Below are 22,368 nucleotides of genomic sequence, written 5' to 3' on the forward strand. Positions count from 1 at the left end.
TCTGCAGGGTGGCCGAACGGAGACACGTGCTCCTTGCAACTGTTGTTCCTACTATAAATGGCGGGCCCAGAGCGTGTCATGTATGATTAATGGCGCTTTTGTTTTGTTCACTGTTTTCGCCTACATTTGTGTTTGCCGCTGTGAGTCCAAAGAAATGCAATAGAATTTTTTGATCGAAAGCGAGAAAATTTTACCAACTAGTGGGTAGTCTGGAGTGTCTTGTACGGATCAGAAAAGGTGGAGGAGGAGACTGTGTGGCCATGTGATCGGCCACACATGGGAGAGATGTGGAAACAAGGCGAAAATTGAAGTAGACTCGGTTTGCTGATCGCTAGCTATGCCGCTTACGCACAGGTGCACATCTGAGCTTTTCTTGAGGTTTGGCGAAGACGTGGCCGTGTATGAGTAGACGGACTGCACGTTCAGAAATAAAGGAAGGGAGCAGGCGCAGGAATTCTCGACGGATATTACGACACTATCTGATTTGCTCGATTTAATTTGCCGGGAAACGTAAGCAGCAGCGTCAGTTGTACGGAGGAACGCGTGCTGTCTTTTGGAATCGCGCCGCTACCTTCGTCAAGGGACCGAACCGATCGGCCTTCTTTGTGCGTAACGATGGCCATCCGTTACACAGTGAGTGCGTGGGGCCGGCGTAATCGGCTCCGCGTGGCCATAATAGGAAGCGGAAACGAACACGTGTACGCGAGGCGATCGTTGCTCCCAGTGTCGAAACGAATCGCTGAGACAAGTGAAAAAGGAGCGCGCCATCCCGCACCACATCGTCATTGTTCAGGGCATACTCCCGAGGCAGGCTAAGGCGCACGCGACCTTTTCGTTTTCGCGGTCATTCTCGCCGAGCGATGGGTGTTTAATAAATGGACCTCAATTACACGGACTAATGCGGACTCCGGCGAGGGCTACCCCCGCCGTCCGCCTACTCGCGTTGTCCGGGCCACGCCGCTAGCCAGGCGCGCCGGTGCTCGCGTTGTTGCTGCTCTGCGGCCGCGCGCGCGTCTGTGTGCATTGCCCGCGCGCATACATGCAGGCACGATGCGTGCGGGAGGTGCACGCGCGCTCGATCAGCGCTGGTGGCGGGTCGTTGCACCGCAGATTGCTCGTGTCCTAACGGTTCCCAACTCTATTTTCCCAAACAGGGGTGGCCCACCGAATTTAGAACGGCCACTTAGGGGGTCTGCCCCTCTCCCCACCCCTCACCACCCCGAACGGCGCTTGGGCGCAGAGCACAGCAGCCTGCGGGAAGAGCAACAACAACAACAAGAGCCGCAAAAGAGCCGTCGCCGATTAGGTATTCTGGGCGAGGCTCGGACGCGAAGGAAGAGCCGGGAGACGCGGGGGTGAGTTGGAGAGGCTGGCTGGCTGCGACAAGATAGATGGCGTCAATATGATCGGGACCGTGCATCTGCGGCGGCTTTTTTCGGAAGGATGTGGTTCCGGCGCGCGCTGCGCGTTGGGACGGTGGCGGCGCATTGGGGTCCGGTGGCGGTGCGCTCGGCGCGCGCTTGCGTGTCGGAGCTTCGTGAAAGGTAGTTACTAACTGCCTGCGCCGGGAGCCTGCAGAATTAGCACCGGGAAGCTTGTTTTTTTGGTGGTGACGTCTTGCAAAGCACTCGGCTGTCGCGCAGCGGTTTGACACGATGGCTTCGAGGCGTTTTCAGAAAAGCCTTGGAATAGAAGATTTTTGTGAGCCGAATGGAAGCGATATGCCGAGAGGGACGGAAATAGACCTGTCTTCGGGAAAGTAGAGGGGCTGACCTTGTCATACTCACACTCCGGTTTCAGCGACTACATCGATAGCCATTGGACCGCAACCAAATGACTCATCTGGATTGCGCCACCGAGTTTCTGTAGCTTTTGCCTCTATCTTCAGAAATTTTCCATGCAAGGCGTAACACCTGTTATCAGCCGCTTGCTACGAAGGAAGAGTGGTTGTATCGCACAGTTCGTATTGGCACAACTTGAACCAGGAGCAGTTTTTAGCCCAGCAGAGCATCCGTTTACCTGAGCGACATGACGAAGCGTTAATCAACCTAGAAACCATTAAGCCTGCCTCTGTCTCGGCGATGCCATACGGTAACGGGAGCGCTTAGTTGGTCAGGCGTACTCCCTGGAGCTTACTTCTGTTTTAGTTACGCTAGTGCTGTGCAAAAAACGCATGCCTGCTCCATGGGCTTCGTATAGTTCGTAATCTGAGTTAAATTTCGTTATAACGAAGTTGAAGAGACCCGGTGATTACTTCGTTATATCCGTAGCTTCGTTATAGCCCTTGTTGACCGAGCTTCCAACTTGAACCGTCATTACTTCGTTATATCCATTATTTCGTTGTAAACCATTTCATTAAAACGAGATTCGTCTATAAAACTTGCTACTGTCATATGCATATTGCTGCTCGGTGGATGACGACTGTCGTTCTCCTGCACATGACACGTTCATATTGCGGAAGGCGCGCTAGACGCGTAAGATTAGAAGCTCGCGGTCGACCTCTCTATCTGTAACTAGCCCAGATCAGATGTCCGGGTAAACGCGCTCACTGAAAGCCAACTTTACACCATGACCGCTTAAAACCACCCTATTATGTCAGCTCTCAGCGGGGGATATAGGGAAATTGTACAGGATATTGAAGTAGACTAAAAAAAAAACAACAACGGTTGTTTGCTTCTGAATCAAACAGTGAAGCTTTATGCAGTTAGCTCTAACGAGTATAAAAGTCAGCGTCATTGTGCAGGTGCTCTCTGGTACACGTACTCGCTGCTGGCACTTAGCAGTCAAAGTATGGGAGTTTGTATGTGGATAGAAGTTTTGTTGACTTAAAAGGCCATTCAGCGCTTTGATAGTGGCTCCTCAGTTGTATGTACAGCACAGAAAACTGTCTGGTTGAAATAATCGGATGTGAGTCAACTGTTATGCACTATATGACTGGCTTCTCTGTTAAGTGGACTACACTCTTCGTAACTGCAACGTCCCCGTTCTCTTTTATTACCTTGTGGCTTATGACGAACTCCTCAAAAAAAGGGCAAACACGAGATAGCGAGCAACCTTCGTAAGGTTATCCGCATTCCGCTTCCTTGTGAGTGTTCTTGGATGTGGGCTCCAAAACCCTGCCTCCTTCTTCACGCAGGTGCCATAACTGCCCGGAGCCCTTCTCAAGACGGCTGTACGAAGACGGGCGCTGCAGCTGCGACTGCTTCGAGAAGCAGAGGCGTTGCTTGAAGATCAAGAGGGGAAGAGAACCGCTGGGAGATCTGGCCAGAAGGCACGTGACGCCTTCCTTTTATTCCTTGTTCGTCGAACTTCCTTTGAGAGCGTTAGCTCTACTGGTCGCGTTTCGAGCCTCCGAGTTATGCTGATTTCATGGATAGAACCCAAGATGGCGGCCACCGTAGCAACGCCATTCTATCACAGTGGTTTCTATGGTAAACGAAGTTGTTACATAGTGGAATAAATAGTCACAGGTGGCAGCGTGTTGCGCGAGCACCACAATTCGAAATTGAACTGCGTCGATCTGATATATATATATATATATATATATATACACATACACCCTTTTCTCGCAGGTGTCAAAGTAGGGCTACTTAGTCCCATGGTTAAAGAATGCAGCGCTGAAATACAGGACTGGCGCTGAATACCAACACATTTATTCAGAGAAACGAGCAGCTTTTATAATGCCATCCAAGACCCACGTGGCCAGATAACGCAGCAGGCGTGGGAAAACTATCTGCTCGTTTCTCTGAATAAATGTGTTGGTAGTCAGCGCCAGTCCTGTCCACTTCTTCGTTTGTCCTTGTCTTTTCGCGCTGCATTCTTTAACCACAATCACTGACCAACAAGCCCAAGGAACCACTTTAGTTCACTTAGTTCTGTTGTTCGTGTAAAATTTGTAGACCAATCGTTTGCCGCAGAATGTTCCGGATGGTGTCATACGATTCAGCATTTAGTGCAGCACAAACGTATTTGTTAAGTTAGTCTATCTCACGGCAGGGATTTGAACCGGCGACCTATGTTAGATGTGTTAACGCGCGATTTTCGGTCGCTGCCTTCTCGTCGGCTCATTTTTTTTCGCCCTGAAGGCTGCGGGATGCGGAAAACGGCGCTGCCTCCTAATAAGTACCGTAGAAGTTCCGGCGAATTGGTCAGGCTTGCTTCAAAAGCGACAACTGGCGTAACCGAAAACGACAGAGACGAAGACAACACACACAGACTACCGAAACACCGAACGACACACATGGCGCTCATTGTGTGTGTGTGTAGTGTCGTCATCGTGCACTCGTCGTCTTCTGTTGTGCCAGATGTTGATGGTATTGGCAAGTTCTTCATGTACTATTATTCCCGCAGAGGTCTTGGAAGTGCTCGCACACGCAAACAGGGAACCACAAGTACAAAAATGCATCTTATTTATTTTCAAAGCTGCTTCGTAGCGACATTATGCAAGCCGGTATCAACCAGCATGAAAGCACTTCAAAAATTCGCCCATCAGTTAAGGACGGCTTTGTGATGAAGGGCAGGTTTCTTGAAACTCCAGCATCCTATGTGCCATCATGTGCATATATAACCAATTTTGAACTGTATGCCCCCCCCCCCCCCCCCCCTATGTAATGCCCGAAAGGGCCCTTAGGGTAAATAAATGAAATAAATGAAATAAAATCAACCCTCCCACACAGACGCACGCATGAAGCACATACACACACATGCGTCCGTGTGATAAACGATGAATTCATAGTTCATAGTTAATAGTGCGCTTTGTTTACGTCATGGCTGCAAAACCATCTGCACATTCAACCTATAAAGGAAAGGGATTATTCCTGTAAACCCCAATTCTTCCTCTAGAGTCACAATAGAGCCAAGGCTTGGTTAATTGGGGTTTAACGTCCCAAAGCAACTCAGGCTATGAGGGACACCGTAGGGAAGGGCTCCGGAAATTTAGACCACCTGGGGTTCTTTAACGTGCACTGACTTCGCACAGCACACGGGCCGCCGGGATCGAACCCGCGTCTTTCGGGCCAGCAGCCGAGCGCCGTAACCACTGAGCCACCGCGGCGGGGCATAAAAAAAATAGAGCCAAGGCATCTGTGAGTTTAAGTATTAGTTACCGCGTCTGTGGCTTGCGACGTCGAGATGGTTGGGCGTTCCTTCTGTGTCTCAACGCTTAGCTTTCGACTTTTCAGCTTGAGAGACATGGTGCCATACTGGAAGCAGTGCTGTGCAAGCCATCGACAGACCGGCTTCCGCGGTGCAGTAGCTTCCGTCCGCTCGGATTGGGAACCAGACCGGTCGGGTGGCGCTCTCACTGTTTGTGTGCTCTGGCATGATTGAAGAGGAAGATCGTTATCGTGGCAAGGCGACAGACGGTTGTATATTTGCGATGTCGAGGGGGCAACGCCTTTCAAGGCTGGCTGTGAGCGGCCCTCCCAGAAAGGCGTTCGGTGTCGTCCGCCTGCCTGGCGGCGGCGTGCAGTCGGTCGGAGCTGGCGGCGGGAAAAGCGCGGCCAGCTGTTAGCGCTCTCGACACAGGCTTCGGAGGGAGCAAGGAACTCTTCTAGATTACTAATGAGTTGTGTGTCGCTGACTTGAGGCCCCGCTGCTGTAATCGAATCGGCAAACTTTACATTAAGTTTTATGCCCAACCACCGTCGCGGATGGCATCCTATGCTTTTAAGCAGCAGTTATAAAAGGTCTTCACTGAAGGGAGACATGGCTGCGAAACAGAAATGACTGACTCAAAAGTACATGAAGTCCTCCTCACTGACCAAGAGTAGCTCAGTATTCTTGCAGGGTGAACCACTGGAGCGATTTTATTGAAACTTTCAGGGCTAGTTTACAATGCCACTAGGACCATCTCTCCCGAATATCATATTTCTAGATTAAGTATGAAGAATGTTATGCAACATATACGATAGGGATGGCTATGCTTGCTTAGGAAAACTATCGTACGGAAAAGAAAGACCACTTCCTAACCTTTTTTGTGTAATGTGGGCTTAGTAATGTCCAGAGCACACAACTGGGAAAATATTTTGCTTAGTTTCGCTATCTTTTTTAATAAGAATGCCACTATGTAAAGAATGGCACGGCTGTTTAATTTCCACCATGTTATTATTAACTAATTTTTTAGCATGCAAAAAAGTCAAACACCGATAAACTTAGCAAACATTCGTGTTCCTCGCAAATTGTCGCCCCAGAAAATCCGCTACAATTCTAACATTATGAACTAATATTAGAACGACAGGTTTCCTTTACTGAGAAACATCAAATGGGTAAAATGGACTCACAAGATTGAAAATCACCCCACTTTATTTTCAGAGTTCCAGTGTTATTTATTTATTTTATTTATTTATTTATCAGTTAACTGCATCGCCCCGTAACACCCCAGCAGTAAGTAAACCCCCAGCAGAGTAACGAAATTTGGCAGAGGTGGTCCTAGCAGTAATATAAACTAACCCCGCAAGTTTCAATGAAATCGAGCGAGCGGTTCAAAATTTCGCTCTTCGGGGTAGTGTCGCTCCTTAAATACTATATATTGCGCATCAGAAATGTACGCACACAGAAGCTAGTCAGCATGATGAGTTTATGGCTTTAGCAGTTCATTCGACTCTGTTATAAATAGGCAAATACCTTATTTTAGTTTATATTGTTTTATCTCTATTTAAGCTTTAGACTAAAGTATTTGCTTTTCACCGTGTAGAAACCATGCACAACATAACCTTCAACCCGTCGAACACGTTGCTGTCGCACAGACTTACCCGATATTTATGTACAACTATATGCTTAGTTTAGTTTTAATGTATTTACCTCTGTGGTGCTTTAATTTTCCGCGGAAACAAGTAAAAAAAATCTCTGCCTCTCCCGTAACCGAGAGTAGAGTAAGCATGAAATGTTTACGGGCATAACACATTGGTTGCAGATGGTACTAGTCAAAATCTTGAAATGGGTCTATTGTTCAACACACCACACCACATCACACTATTCTTGTTGCGTCGAAGCGATCGCCTGCAATAGTGCGGGCTTAGGTAGGCAGCCGCGAAGCGCGGCGGCCTTGTCGCTTTCGGGAACGGCCGCATAATCATGGCGTTGTCGGCAGGGGCGAGCAGTCTGCTGCTGTGTCGTATCACTCGCAAAGCGGTCGCTTTCCGCAAGACGCGTGAGTGTGGGACCGCAGCGCCATCCTTGGGATGACGCGGAAGCAGTTTTTCAGCCCAAGGCCCATCTCGCCCTGGAGCTCCCCTCTTGCTCTAAGCGGCCCTCTCTCAAAGCCCCTAACAGATCACGTATAAGTCTCGTTAAATCGGGTACGGTGCCCGGATGTTCATGTTTCAGTGCCCGGATGAGTGGAATTCAGTGCCCGGATGTTGGCTCTCGGTCTCGGCGTGACGCCACCACACTGCCGACAACAGGAGCTAAAAGCATTTCATGCTTAAAACGACCATAAGCGTACGGTGATTAGTTTTGCAAGTGCAAATCTTTATGCAGCAATTTTTCCGCAGGCACAAACTTACAATTAATCTTGGCAGTTGGACACCTGTTGTTCGAAAGACAGGCGAATTGTTGTATTGACTCAGGGCTGCGGATATAGACATCGCACAGCAGCACTGGAAGGGCCACATAAAGCACCTGTTCTCGGCTTGTGACCGTCACCCCATAAGAGAAACACGAATAAACATACAGGCAACAGTAGGGTGCACGTGCTTTGGACAGCAGCGGCGTTCTGGTTGGACTGCGCAATTTGGGCATCGCGATCTGAACGCGGAAGTTTCATGAAATGTCACGACCGACAGCATACCATCTGTCCTGAAATTGCAAGATGTTTGCAACGTGGTAAGGTATTATTCTGATTTTCGTCTCTTTTTGGAGAAAGTAAGCCGCATTACCAGAACGCGGAACTGCGGTTTACGCGTTTACAAATACATTACTGATACGATGCTCTTGCCAATGTTTTAGCGTTTCCCAATTTCCGTTGTGATTACAACACTAATAAAAAACACACATTTGATAGAATTTAGTTCAAATTTTTAGGCGCCATTGTGGCTGCAGCCTATGCCACGATATAAAAGTAATGTTGAAGCAAAGTTGGCTCGCACTGGGCGAAAGAAGAAAGTTCACAACAACCTACTGGTAGGTTAGTTGGTGTTGCACACTTGGAGAATATGCCGGAGAATATGTATGGCAAATACGAAGATATAGCCTGTGTTCTGTCTTCGTCTCTTAAGTTTTAATCCATTCGGGTATCAGAAAAGTGTTTATTTTTCTAAATTATATCGAACATCATCTTGCGGGCCCCTTTTTCTTTCCTGCGAGGTTTTTTGTCATTTTGCATATAAATTGCAGAAAGCACTTGTCCTTGTGACTGACAAAACTGTTGCGTGAGGGCGGTCATGCCTGGCACTTGGGACAGTGTCTATTTCTTCAACAAAGAGGCCAAAGACCGCTGGCAGTCACTGTTGCCTTATCTGGAACGAAATCTAGTAAATTTTGTATTATGTAAGGCGAAATTATCGTTTTACGAAGTTGGGGCACTCGCAGGCCATGAATAAACGCCCTGAGAAAACTGGGAAAGAAATGTGTGAAGCAAAGTATGGCGTAGTATGGAGTTGCTGAAATGAACTGAGCAGGAAAGTGATTTTTTTTTATATATAGGATATTTCGGGAATATAAAACCAGGAAGATAAACAAGCAGGAAGGCAACTACATCTTGAAGAACAATTTCAAGCAGTATTTTTTAGGCACGAAAAATTACCTTTGAACCGGTAACGACTTTAGACCTCAGCCGCAACATTTTTTTTTGTGGTGTACGGAATCTACATGCTTAAAAGCTGAAATATTTCGTGGTATATAACGTACTACTTAAGGTTTATTAGCAATACCCCGATTATACGAAATATACAGCGGCTTGAAGTAAGTGAATGCGTTTTTTTTTTTTTTTTTGCAGTCGTGGTTGGCCCTTGGCGACTGTACTGTCCGCGTAGATTGCATGAAAGAAAAAAAAATACGGTTTCGTGGTCGTGCGGTGACATTTGCTTGCTGTATAATTTGTTGCTTATCCCTAGCGGCTGGTAGCGGAACCATTCGTGGGGTGGAAACAGAGGACACGTGCCTGGTTGGCAGCTGGCATTTGACCGACTAATTAAAGTGAGCTGAAAATAAATGAAGCCCTGAAACTTATTTTCTTTTTGTTCTTCAGTTCATGCGAACGCAGCGAATGAGACAGGGCTCTCCCTGAGCGCTTGAAAGATGGGGGACAGTTTACGCGCGGAGTACGGAGGTTTAACGTGCCGCCAATCCGTGCTGTGTTCAATGCTCGCAGGTGCGTCGAGATACAAGACTGTCACGTGCCCGAATGCGAGTACGGGTTGTACGACGTGGACTCGGGCCGCTGCCCCAAGAGACCGGACTACTGGCCCAAGCACGTCGCCGACCGGAGGGTTCACCCGCATTCCCACAGAGGGCAGTTCTTCGAGCGCGACTGAGCACCGGCCGAGGACGACGAAGACCATGTCTCCGCTGCCATTGTTGTTTCGTTCGTTCATTTTTGTTTCCCCCCTCGCTCCGTCTCGTCTGCCGGCAACAGCGCAAGCATGCGGTAGCCCCGCGACCACCGGGCATTCCAGTCTGACCAAAACCGAGCCCCGCGTCGTGTTCGGCCCAGCTTTTGGTCCGCTCAGCGGACGAGTCCTTCTCGTGAACTTTGAACTGCCGGTAGGCGAAGGAAACGAGCACGTCAGGGGTTGCGAGAGATGGAGGAGGTGAAGACGACACACCGCGAATATCGAAAATGTTGTGGACTTCTGTATGTGTTTTTGTGTGTGCAAGCTGGCGACTTCGACGATGCCATCGCCCGTTGCGGCGTTTGTTTTGTTTTGTGTTCGTACGTTTTTTGTGTGTCCTTTCGTTATTTAAAGTTCGGCTCTGTGCAGAGTCTCCGCACAGATCCCTCGCGTCGCCAACGCGCTCCTACACCAGTGTATAAATCTGCACACATCGAGAAACACATGCACACACACTCACGGAGTACTTTTTCTATGTAACCTCGGAGCTTTTACGTTATTTTTGTGTTTACATAAGTGTTCACACTTGCTGCACATGGACCTTTGGAAGAGTAATGGCACAAGCCAGTGTTTTCAGTTCTGCTCGTTTTTAAAACGATAATGAGCGACACAGATTTTGACGCCAAGTTGTTATTACCAAACTGTGCAAGCGAGAGGTTGTCTCCAATTTTCGAGGAAGGAGCCCGTCGACCTGCTTTTTTTGTGTTCTAAGTTAATTGTGCTTCACTAGAATGTATGTTTTTCTTGTGGATACTTTTTATAGCTCACTTCCGATTTCTTCGATAAAAATAAAGAACGATTTTTTTTTAACTGCGGCTTTGCCGTGGTAAGGAAAGACATAGCTCTCTCTACAGAAAGAGAAGAAATGAAGTGTTGCTGAGTTCATGCAATATATTTAACGGCTGCTGCTTACAGTTGTCTGTTAAAATGTTAAGAACAATTACAGTCATGGAAGTTGACGAAGACTTGCGTAAACTGTTACACACCTGAGCTTGTTACGAGTCGTTTCTGCCTTCGGTCTGTTAGCATTGTAGACCCTGTTCTGAACCTTGCAGTGCTCCATGCCAGCTAAATACGCCTTTTCATTCGTCATATCGTTGTCTGTGTGTTCGTGCACAGCCTAGATATTTGCCCTCGTACAAAAAGGGTGTTCCTTTGCCTGACATTTTAACTTAAGCTCTCTCACTGCCTGACTTTTGTACTTTTCATACCTCGTAAAACAACAAAAAAAGCGCAAGTATCTCTCCGGTGTCCAATAGTAGCAAATGAGAAATAGACACGAAGGTTTCGCCTTTCCTCCCAACTGTAGATGCTTTAGTGAGTCACTTCAGCAAAGCCTTTAGTAGTGTAATAATATCTTATTCAAGACGTACTCCCTTTCACCATCTACTATCTTCACTGTCGTTAGCTAAATTGTAGTAGCTTATCATTATAGTGTTACCTAATAGCCTTTTGTAGCTATACTGTGATGCTGGTCAGCCTTTAATAAAATATGCTAAGGTGTCTGGTTAGAGGCGATTCCTGTAGGCAGCCTGTAGGCTGCGAAGTATCCGTTTGAGAATAACTTTCTAAACTAACATGCTATGAAGCCTACAATTACAGCTCGATCCATTTGGCTATGAGAATACATGTTCGTCAGCACCAAGTACACTGCGAATACGCTGCGCTAAAAACCTCCCTGCCAATTTCGAACGTTTAGCTAGCTACCAGTTACGGTGCGCATATTCAATTCCCAACTTCAGCGTTAGAGAGAAGATGCTTCGCAGTTGCCCTGAGCAAAATGTCATAGTTACTTAGGCAACTGAATTTTTATTTTGCCTTTCAGTTCCAGCTCAAGCGCTGCAGCGTTTTTCTGCGAACTCTGGAGCCAAGAGTCTCCCGAAGACTATTTCCATTTCCACAGTGTGCCGCTGTCGGAGACACTGGCTAAGCGTGCCATGTTTGGCTGCTAGTGCGCTTTTACGTGCGAAAATGTAACGCGCACTTTTAGAGTCTGGAATAAAGACGTTCTGCTTGTGTTTACGAGAAACTTGTGTCGCTTTCGACGCGCTTTATCTTCCAAGTCCGATATGTTATTGGCGAGGCGGCTGGCTTCGCACAGGCGCGAATGCTAAAGAGTTGAGATTAGAAAACTGCGTACGCAATTTCTTGCGGCGAATTGAGCAAGGACAAAACTTGGGAAAAACATCGGCTCCTTGCGTACTTCGGATGCCAGAAGTGTGCCAAGACTGTTAATTGCGTTCTCAGCTTGATGTTATAGACGAAAATTGTCGCAGAGAAAAGTAATGAAACGATCTAAAGAAGATTCCGAACTGCCACCACACGAGAATCGGCCGCACAGTGCACTTCGCGATAAAAAAACTGGAACCATAATAAAACGTATACTAAAAGAATAAATTTCGAAATGCGTTCTGACTGCGAGGATTCGGAGAGCTCTACCGCACATCTATATTTTATTTGTACTAAAGAATAAACTTGCAGGCACGTGATTCGGCAAATTAACAGCGCTGCGAAGTTCTGTTCTCATCAGTCGTACTCGAGCTTCGTGGGAAGTGTTCCTACGCACACGAGGAGGCAAGTTTAGATATGCGTTTTAAAAATCTCCAGAAGAAGTGCCCTTTCGGTATTCTGTTGGGCTATTCTGTGTGCACAACAGCCATACGGACTGATTTGAGAATACTGCGTCTTATTATTGAAGTAAAGGGGCATACTACACAGTTTTCTCCTGGCGACGCACTGCGGCGATTCAGTTTTTGCTTTTTTAACTTCCGCTGAGCCTCCAAATGTTTGAGGTTGTAGCTGATGGCACGGGCTCTAGCTGCATCCCCTCCACGGTTCTTCCATGTTTTGCTCTGGAATGATCCCCACTCCTCGAGCCACAGCGGTGGCTCAGTGGTTACGGCGCTCGGCTGCTGATCCGAAAGACGCGGGTTCGATCCCGGCCGCGGCGGTCGCATTTACAGGCGAAATTCGAGAGGCCCGTGTACTGTGCGATGTCAGTGCACGTTAAAGAAACCCAGGTGGTCGAAATCATCCGGAGCCCTCCACTACGACGTCGCTCATAGATTGAATCGCTTTGGGTGGTTAAACTCAGTAAAACCAATAAACAAAACCACCTTTCTCGGTCTCTGGTAGGGCCGCTGAAGGCGCTCTATGGTATGTGAGCACGAGGACACGGTGTCAGTTAAAATCAGGTGAGTGCAATGGTGTTGCATGCATTAGCTCTGTTCTACTGTAAAACGTTGTCGGTTTTGTAGCTTGCTTCTTTTTCGTGTTTTTTTATTAGAACTACATGCTTTCAGAATTCGCGGGTCTCGTCGTGCGGATAATTGTCGCATTTCTGTGCGAGTTTTATATATGTTTAATTATTTAGCGCATGTTACTGTAACTTTTCGCGAAATATAATTTTTTATACGCAGTTACGTAGGTTTATACTTTATCTTTAACAAAAATGGCATTAAAGGCGTCTGTATTAACATTCTACTAAAAGAAGTACGGTTTTTCCGTTTCGATGCTGTCTAGGGTTGAACTACGAGGACAACTGTACCTTGACTTTCGAAGCTGTTTATTGCAATTAATAGTAACCTTAGTTGCAATTAACTACTCTCGAATGCGAGAGACAACTGCCATTGTTGCTCAGCTGGCCGAGTACCGCACGGGACATGCGGAAGTCGTGGGTTCTTTTCCCATCGATGGCGTCATTTCTTATACTTTACGTAAAATTATTGTTGTACTTCCCGAAACCTGGAAAACATTCATATTGTTTTGTATTGGTTTTAATGACTGCATGCTTCTTTCATACATGATCTAAAATAATGCGCTTGTTTCATTACTTTTAAACTTTTCTCTAACTTTGAATGCTTCCATTATTAAGCGGTGCATTCCCACTAAAAGATGTGATGATTTTAAAGAAAGTTCTATATTTTTCCCATTTTTCGGAAACACCTGAGAGCTCCAATGCATTTTCTCTACAGAGCGTTTCGAAATGTTTTCACACCAATTCTGTTTACAACCCTTGCAGTTTTAACGTATAAAAGCATACCACCGCGGAGATCGATGCAAGAAGCGTTTTTTACACTTCTTCCTGCATTTAGGATGCTTGAATACAAAGTGAAAATGTTCGAAAAACCTAGTGAGATAAACTGAACATGCCGGAAAGTCTTGTATCCCGCTTTGGTGGATAAATAATGCATTGATTGCACAAGTAAAGTTTATTGGGAGAGCCAAAGCTATCGACTTTCTGACCCCTTACACAGCTCGCCCATCTCGACCGAGGTCGCTATAATCGCCGTCGCCTCGGCACGCCACTTATCCTCCGCCGTAAAACGCTTCACTTGTTGCTTGCGCAGGACGTTTTAGACATGGCACGTCCGACTGCTCAGCGGATTTTATCTTCGCATGCACCTTGCATACTAACAAGGGCAGCAGGCGTCCGTTGTATGTAGCTACAAACCTGTTTTTACCTTTGTACAAGCCTTTTACAAACAAAAAAGAAATTCAAGGTCAAAGTTGACCCCTTCTGCCACGCGTACGACTCAGCCATCAGCCAGGTTGAGTCGGACGTGGAGTGGAAAAGAACTGGTCGCCTGGAGAACGCCTGCGTGGCCATACGCCACTGGTCCCAGCAGAAAGCCAACGTGCACATGTCACGAAGCTGAGTGTCGAACGCAGAAGGCTCATTGAAAAAAGACGCGATGAATGATAGCGCGGGCTCTCTCGGCTCACTGGTATCAATTTATATATGATGTATGCCCCTATAAAACAGTATATTGAGGGGTTGTTGAACTGGGAGTGCGCTGACGGGGAATGGCGCTGTCCGCGTGGACTGCGAAATTTTTAAACATGTTTGAAGCAGATGAAGTTTTGCTCGTTATCACCCAGACACTTGCCATTTGTTCTGCTCTGCCACACTTTTTAGATGGGCACCGAAACCAACCGAGCGCCCGCGCGCGCGCGCTCGCACGCACGCACGCACGCGCGCACGCGCGCACGCGCACGCACATGCGCACGCACGCACACGCACACGAATTCGGAGGTCGCGGGTTCGAATTCCACTGGCAGCATGTGGTTAATTTTTTGCTGCTTCTAATTATTTTTAAAGTGATAGATAACTACACACTCAATCTCCCATTGATCAACGTCACAAATATACCGGGTGTCCCAGCTAAATTTAACCAACCTTTTAAAAAAGACGAAGTATCCTAGTCCAGTGAAACCAACTAAAGGTTGTTCAGAGTCGCATGGCCTAGTCTAGAGTTTTTTTTTTTCATTCGTCACAGTTAATTAACTGGTGAAGCTTAATTAGCAAACTTTTTAATTATTGACTTGAGGAAAAAAGTGTCAAGGAAAATGTTTTAGATCGCCTCGAAAAACCGCTAGTAGTGCTGTTTTCATCACGGTACGATTTACGTAGCTTTATTTATCGGCCTTAAAAGAAAGTTATCACGTGACCAGCTGCTCGCTCGCATCTCTACCCCAGTGTGCACCCAAAGTCTCATTGAGGAGAGAACTTTAGAAAAAACGGATTTTATTCTTTAAGGCGCATCTTGGGACTTTGAAGTGGCACCGTTGAAGTTTTTTCTTATTGCCCGAATTACGGTTAAAGGCCGGTAAAAAAACTACTTTACGTAAATAGTACGTTGCTGCAAATGTTTCATTCAGCTGTTTTTCAAAGCGTTCTACAACTTTTCCATTGACACTTTGTTCATCAAGTCAATAATTAAAAAGTTAACTAATTAAGCTTAACAAATTACTTAACCTTGAAGAACGAAAAAAATACTGCAGACTAGGTCACGCTACTCTAAAGAACCCTCAGTTGGTTTCAGACAGCTACGGTATCCCGTGTTTTTTAAAAGCTTGGTTACATTTAGCTGGGACACCTGGTATATGGAAACGTTCCATTATGCTCCTTGGTTTCGGTTTCTGTTGGCTTCCTTCATATGCACTCTCTTAATGTATGATATAGGCACTGCAAGAAGAAAGGAGTAAAAAAATCACCCAATGCTTATTCTTGCGTTAATGCGAATTTTAGCGATAGACGAGGAGGGAGGGGGGGGGGGGGGGGGCAGCAGTTTACGATTCATATAATGCGCTTGTTGGGTAGCTTACATTTTTTTTATAGAAGCTGCATTAAAAGAGGTTCCGTCGTTTTACCTTTACCGCCCTTTAATACAATTCGAAGGGTCCCTCATGCACACCGAGACTAGTGCAAAAAGAAAGAGGAAAACAGGCACCTGCGAACGAATACTCTTCCACTTATAAAACCCTAAAAAAATATGTTCATTCAAAGATGGATATTCATAGTAATTCAAGCGCCCATTTCATTCACCCAGCGAAGGAAATGACTGCTACTGACCAGTACCATGCTTTGCACACAGGCAGCGGAACCTGAACCTAGTGTGCCACATGAATTGACTGCCTTGCCGTGCCAGCCCGCAGCCCAAGCCACAGGCCGTGCCCTTCGACGGCGGCGTCGGTCCGACCCTGGTCGTGCAGGTTCTGGAGGCTGGGCTGGTTGGAACGCAATGGGGCTTCCCGATCCTTGCTTATAATCCTTTTTGTGCGAGTAGTGTACTGGTACCTTGGAAAATTCTCTTCCCCACAATATTTAGTTTTTCCATTTGTTTCATTCCTTTTCTTTCTGGCCACGTGGTTAGCCCACTGCTCTATATATTTAAAACTCAGGCCTTCGCAACGAAGATTCTTGGCAGCACATTTCGCGCACAAAATTTTCAATGATGTCCGCACTTTGAATGATCGTAAGGAAAGGAAAAGATGCACCCAAGAAGATGTATTTGATGCATCCGTAAAGTTGTAGCTTATCACTCTCTAATGAAGTAGTTTGCCGCAAATTGGTATAAGGAAATTTTATTTTGAAGAACTCATTAAGACGGGATGGCAATAGTGAAATGATACTGCACACTTTCTCCTCTCACATCCTCCTCCCACTCCTGTCCAACTCTGTCTTTCCGGTTGCGGTGGTTTAGTTGGTGTTTTTCTCGCTGTGGCGAACATACTGTTGCAGCGGTCTTGTGTTGGGCCTAAACCGAGCCACAGCCACTGTGTCGCGGCGCACTCGCTTCCTCCTCGTTCTCCTTTTATTTCCTCCTCTCCGATCTCTTCCTCGTTCAATTCTTCTCGGAGCGGCCACCGAGGGACAGATAAATTTTCTTTGCTCGAGGTAATCTCAAGTGACAAAGGCCACTGGGATGCTACTGGTTGTGCTTTTCCTGTTATAGTTGCGTGATCACCTTAGCTGGATTAAACGTACTCCCCAGGGCCGCATACTGCCAGTGAATTTCCTCATGTAATGGCTGTACCTAACCTCTGGTTTCCATGACGGTATTCACACTTTCTTGATATCCCTTCTGATACTCTAGCCGAACACTGGTCATCTGTTGTATGCATCATATGATCTTCCTTACTCCACTACCTTTCCTTAAACTCCATGACAGCCCACTATTGTATGTTGCTCTCTTCCGTCAGTTAACATTACACTTATTAGTTTCTTTTCAACTACTTTTAACTAATATTAACCAGCTACATTCATCACATGAAAATATCTGACAAATATGCTCTAGCTAATTCTTGTTCGTCTTCTAATCTGTTACGATCCGTGTCTCCAGTCAATACTTGGTCATGTAGACACGCGAAATCTACTTCGGGCATCTTCCGAACTATGAAAAAAATTAGTTTACAGGAATTACCGCAACTTTAGTACATTAGTTTATATATATTACAATTTTCAAACTGTCTGCAGTGCCTCTTCAGCTCCTGGAATATTTGCTGCAAGCCATGAACAAAAATTTCTATACCCTGATTAATGTCGTAGACATGATGTATGGTCGACACTAATATGTAACGATATATGCTGCACTTCACTACTTTCGAGATTAACTCAAGCAGGTTAGAAAATTACCGTTTAAGAGAAATCAATCCACCGTTATTCACGATTACAAAAAGCTGCGCTCAGCTGTACTTGTAAACATTACAATGAGCAAATAAGAGCACTCTAGTCCACTGATCTACTAATACTCGTTAACATTTCCCGGTCATAAATACATTATGTGAAGCAGTCATGGCCTAGTCGGTCTGACGTGGTCATTTTTCTCACATTTATCTCAAGCGGCGAAAGCGTTCTACGCGTGAACATTACCGTTGTGTGGTGAAGTCTACATAACAGGCGTGTAGTTGCGAATTTTTGCGCAAAGAACATTCCACTGCCTACAAAGTTCATCTGGCGACATACAATCTGGTAGACATATGCGCGCTAAACGAAATTTAATGCTCTCCAATTATCAACTATTTCGTGCGCAGAGTTGTTTAACTTTTTTTCACATGCCTGACCGGGTTCCTGGGCTTTTAATATAGAGGGATGCCATGCAGCTAGCTTTCTCAACTTCTACCTTCCCTACTCAACACGTGCATTAGCATGAGAACAGGGCTACACGCTCAATTCTGCGGGGCTGTAGCATCACTGAGTTGGGCGCTGGGCACAATTGTGGCGGCACGAGTTTCGAACATTTCAGCTGCGTGATCCCCGCGAAAAACAAACTACGTTGTGTAGCGCTTCTGTTCATCAAAAAGGATTGACAACGCCACTTAATTAACTCTGTTCAGACGTTGTTTCCCAAGGAAAGCGTTCAGAAAGGAAAGCTAAGTACGACATATCGCTGCGATCACTGCATGCACTGCTCTAAGCTGCACTGGTACCTGCAGATGTGGCTTTCCTCGATCTTAAGAATGCTCACAATTTTCTCTATAACCACTGACTTCAAATAGCATGTCGTAGTGTTATCTTTCACCCATCGATACGATACGATACGCTCTTTAAAGTTTACCTCCAGCAAGAAGAGAAGCAATGCTAGGATTTTTGCGCCGACTTTTTGCGCCGCATTTTTGCGCGGATGTTTGCGCAAGGCATGCACTTTGCCGGCGACGGAGGCAACACAGCGAGGAGATCCACGCAAACAATAAAGAAGAAATTGTGCTGTTTCACGTCACGAAACAAGTGGTCTATGAGGGAAAAAAAATACCTGCGATGGGTCTCCGTCTTATAACGTAACCAGCACAAAAACGACTCTGGGGAGTTTGTTTCTCCATGCAAATGACATACGCGAACACAGCCCTGTGTAAAACCGAAACTGAAACTTTCCGGAGTCACTTTACGAAGGCTTCACAACACTACAACCAGCGGAATAGATGTCATGTCATGTGATTCCATTCTGGGCTTCATCTGCCCGAGTGCGCCTAGGGGATAAGTTTTAGCAGTACGCAGCCAGGACCCAGCATGAACGGCAAAGGGACGGGGAGGGAGGGTTGGAGAAATGGGTTTGAATAACATGTAGAAAATACGAGGAGAGGCGGTAGTGAGTTTGGAGACGTCCGATGGCCGCTGTCTGAACTTCCGAGGCGTCTATGAGTGGGGGAGGAGAGTCACGCCCTTCGCTTGATTTGGCACTTCGAGGCTTCATGAATGAAATCCTGAGGAGAAAGCGCGTACGGGGCTTGAGGGTCTACGTCCTGCGACCACCTCGGGATATAAAATTGGTCGTCAAGGTGGGCCTCTTAGTGTCCCGGGATAAGGCGGCCCCCAGGGGTCCAATGCAACTTCACAGATGTACCTCGTTGTGCAAGTTCTGGCCGGGCGTTAATGACGGCCTGAGCGACAACGGAATGTTGAGCAATTCGTCTGAGTCTGTTGATGAGGTCAGTACAGTCAGTGAAGATGTGGACGGTACTAGACGGTGTGGGTGGGTCAGTGGTATTCCGCAGATGAAGCACTGCCAGAGCCTTGGGTTGAGTGGGCGCTCGCGCATGTGATAGGAGGAACGCTCCGGTGTGTAAGGAGGTGAGAGAGTGGAAAGCACCCGTAGCACGTTGGTCGTTGATCGAGGCGGCTGTCTACTCTGCCTAAGTGAGGCTAAGGTCAGCTTTCCTCACCTTTGCGACACCTTTCTTTCGCCATCATGAACCAACTTGCCCAACAAGGTATGCTGCTTAACTGAGAGGTGACGTTTTGTAATGGCTTGATGGTGACCGCGATCACGATCGGCATGCGCGTATTTGGGGCACGGGCGCTAAACTACAAGCGGCGTGATGTCCCCAGGGCGTGGAGGTACCACGGCGGGTTCGACGGGATTGTCAGGGATGCAGATGCTGTCCAGGATACGAAGCCCAGCAGAGGAGGTTTGAAGCCGCGAGAGTTGATTCTGGTTGCGCTGCTCAATTAACTTGTCAAACGTTGGAAGTAGATTAATTTGACGGAGGGTTGTGATTTGCGTGAAGAAAGGACTGCCTGTGATCAGACTCCGGCCTGCATCATATATAGATTCTAGGCTGGCAAGCTGATTGGGCGTGATGTTCGCATAATGAAGGAAGTGCACTATTTTGAACGTGAGGAGGGAGGGCTGTAATCGTGTTGCGTATACTATCCTTCGAAGGGCCATGTGTGTGACCTGCGAAGCGACTGGCATCCGCTGATGAGCGCTGCGCTGTCTTCATCATGGTCAACAGCTGATTCCGGCCTGGAAGTAGCTTTACGCACACTTCAAAACTTAAAAAGTGGGCCCGCGCATCGAGACACCCAAGCGTGCGAAAGCACATTAAGCCGCCTGGCGGCAGCCTTCGAGTCAGGTCGTGCAAGTTTGGATGTTGCAGCAACAGATGGCGCACCAAGGCTGAAACGAGTCAAATTCCTTTATGGGCTCCTAGTACCTACTTTACCTGCGCCGCTCGCGCCTCTGTTGCCCGAACGCTATCACGTGGTAGAAAATCATCCATGCATTGCGGAGAAGCCAACTCCTTTGCATCGTTTAGCACAAGTTCATTGCTGACAGTCCTTTCGCACCTGCACTGTTCGCGTGCTTTGCGGCATTTTAGTGCGAAAACACTATTCCGATGGGTAAACCCTGGGAAAGATCTTGCGATGTTTGTGGGTTTGTGCCAAGTGGAAGAAATAAATACAAAATCGAATAAATATCCGCGACTGGTATTCGGACCCATGGCGGAGCAAACAGATCAGCTTCGCTGGCTGCTACACGAGAGCACCAGGCTATCGCCGCAGCCAAGCACACCTCGCGTTAAACTGCAACATACCCTCGCGTTGTGCGTTGCACGTCAACAATTAATACTGTAAAAACAATATTAGCTCTTTGAGCTATGTGGCGATGGTGACAGAGAGCTGTGCGCTGCATGCGTTGCCGTAGACAACGTTGTGGCAGAAACACGGCACTAGAGCAATACGCGTCGGTGTTGACAACATTGCTGCAGAAAGGAGGCACTGGAGCATTTAATTGCAGCCGGCATACATTGGGTAACTTAGCATTGACGATGAAAAAGTTGAAGACGTGCATACCTGGCTCCTTTGTGCAGTGGACACCTAAATGGTGCTTTGAGGCACTTGCGGTGGCGTCCACCTGCATGCAACTGTGGACGGGGGTTTAGCAATGATAAACCACCAGCCATTTTCACGCGATAGCGTTAAAGGCCCCCTTCCCAGAAAATCCGGTGTCGACGTTACGACCAAAAAATCACTAGCATGGCTCTATCAGGTGGTCCCCAGGGAGCAACCTTTTCCTATTGCTTAGTGTATCTCGTTAAAGACTAGTCGAAAACTCATTTCATGGAATTTACCACACCCCACAAGCATATTCGTAGCATAATTTGTCCACACACGGCATCGCTTGACTTTGCGCCCACTGATCGCATTGCATTGTATTCTTAGGAGTAGATGCTCGATGCTCCCCTGGAATTTACGCATCATGTTTCTTTAATTTCTAAAAAGATCGCATTCGGAATTAGAGCGTTGCTTCGGGCTCGCCTTTATTCTGACTGCCAGACTTATCTCTCGCTATATTATTTATTTATTTATTTATTTATTGATACTATTAGCCCTTTTTGGGCCGATACAGGGTGGGAATTCAATGACTTTTTTTTTATATATACAACACAAACACAATGCAGTAAATACGACATAAGTGCACAATTCAAGCCAGCGCCAGTTTTCTATATACACAATTTTCTTGATGGATACACTTCCAGTCAGCTCGCCGTACAAGAACACAATGGTAGAAAGGTAGCATCAAAAATTGGGGTTACAGGGCTATCAAAGGTGCTACATTTCAGGTTACAGCGCACTTCGTAAATAAAAATAACAATAAAGGGGAGGAAGGGGTATCTGTCTGACTGCTATACTGTTAATGTATCAGCAGCGAAGTGGTGGAGGATAGAGTGTTCAGATTGCTCAAGGGAATTGATTTCTATTATGTCGTATGGTATGGAATTCCAAAGTTCAATTGTTCTTGGAAAAAACGAAAACTTAAACGTATCTGTTCTTACCTGTAGAGGAAGGAACTGCCTAGGATGGCTACCGCGTACTGGACGTGATGATTCTTTTATAGACAGTCACTTCTCTTGCTGCAGTCGTCCTGGGGTAGAAAATTCACATCACACCTTTGGCCGTTGATTGGAATTCATAAGCACTCCGTTCTTATTCTCACCTTTTCGCATTTCACCGCACCTTCATCCCCACTTTCTGTTCGTCATAGCGTTCTACCTGTCGAGAAGATCGATATGTTTCTGTCGCCTGTTTATTGTTTTCAATATTTAACAAACAACTTCATAACCTGCTCCTTCCAGCTGTGAAAACAAATTACAGCAAACAGATGTTGGTTTTTGCCGGCAAATCTGTTTGGAATAGTCTTAGTTATGGAATAAGAACTGACACTAGTTTATCTAGCTTCAAAAAAGAGCTTGAGGAATTTCTTTTTGCAAGCGTACTCTAATTTATTCATTAAGAGCGGTTATTTGCGGTGCC

The 22,368-nt window shown here is 46.6% G+C and overlaps 1 protein-coding gene across 1 annotated transcript in view; it reads left to right on the forward strand.

Annotated features, from left to right (window-relative positions):
* LOC149372177 (uncharacterized) overlaps positions 1-11,580 on the forward strand; it is a 128,528-nt gene extending 116,948 nt beyond the window's left edge. Inside the window, exons 5-6 of the mRNA XM_089566576.1 lie at positions 3,137-3,271; positions 9,311-11,580. Of these exons, the coding sequence (XP_089422702.1) occupies positions 3,137-3,271; positions 9,311-9,473 (298 nt within the window). The 3' untranslated portion in view covers positions 9,474-11,580. The remainder of the gene's footprint in view (positions 1-3,136; positions 3,272-9,310) is intronic.
* Positions 11,581-22,368: the final 10,788 nt, after the last annotated feature.

Source organism: Amblyomma mixtum, chromosome 1, assembly GCF_055824585.1.
Source record: "Amblyomma mixtum isolate Tamu chromosome 1, ASM5582458v1, whole genome shotgun sequence".
Taxonomy (NCBI): domain Eukaryota; kingdom Metazoa; phylum Arthropoda; class Arachnida; order Ixodida; family Ixodidae; genus Amblyomma; species Amblyomma mixtum.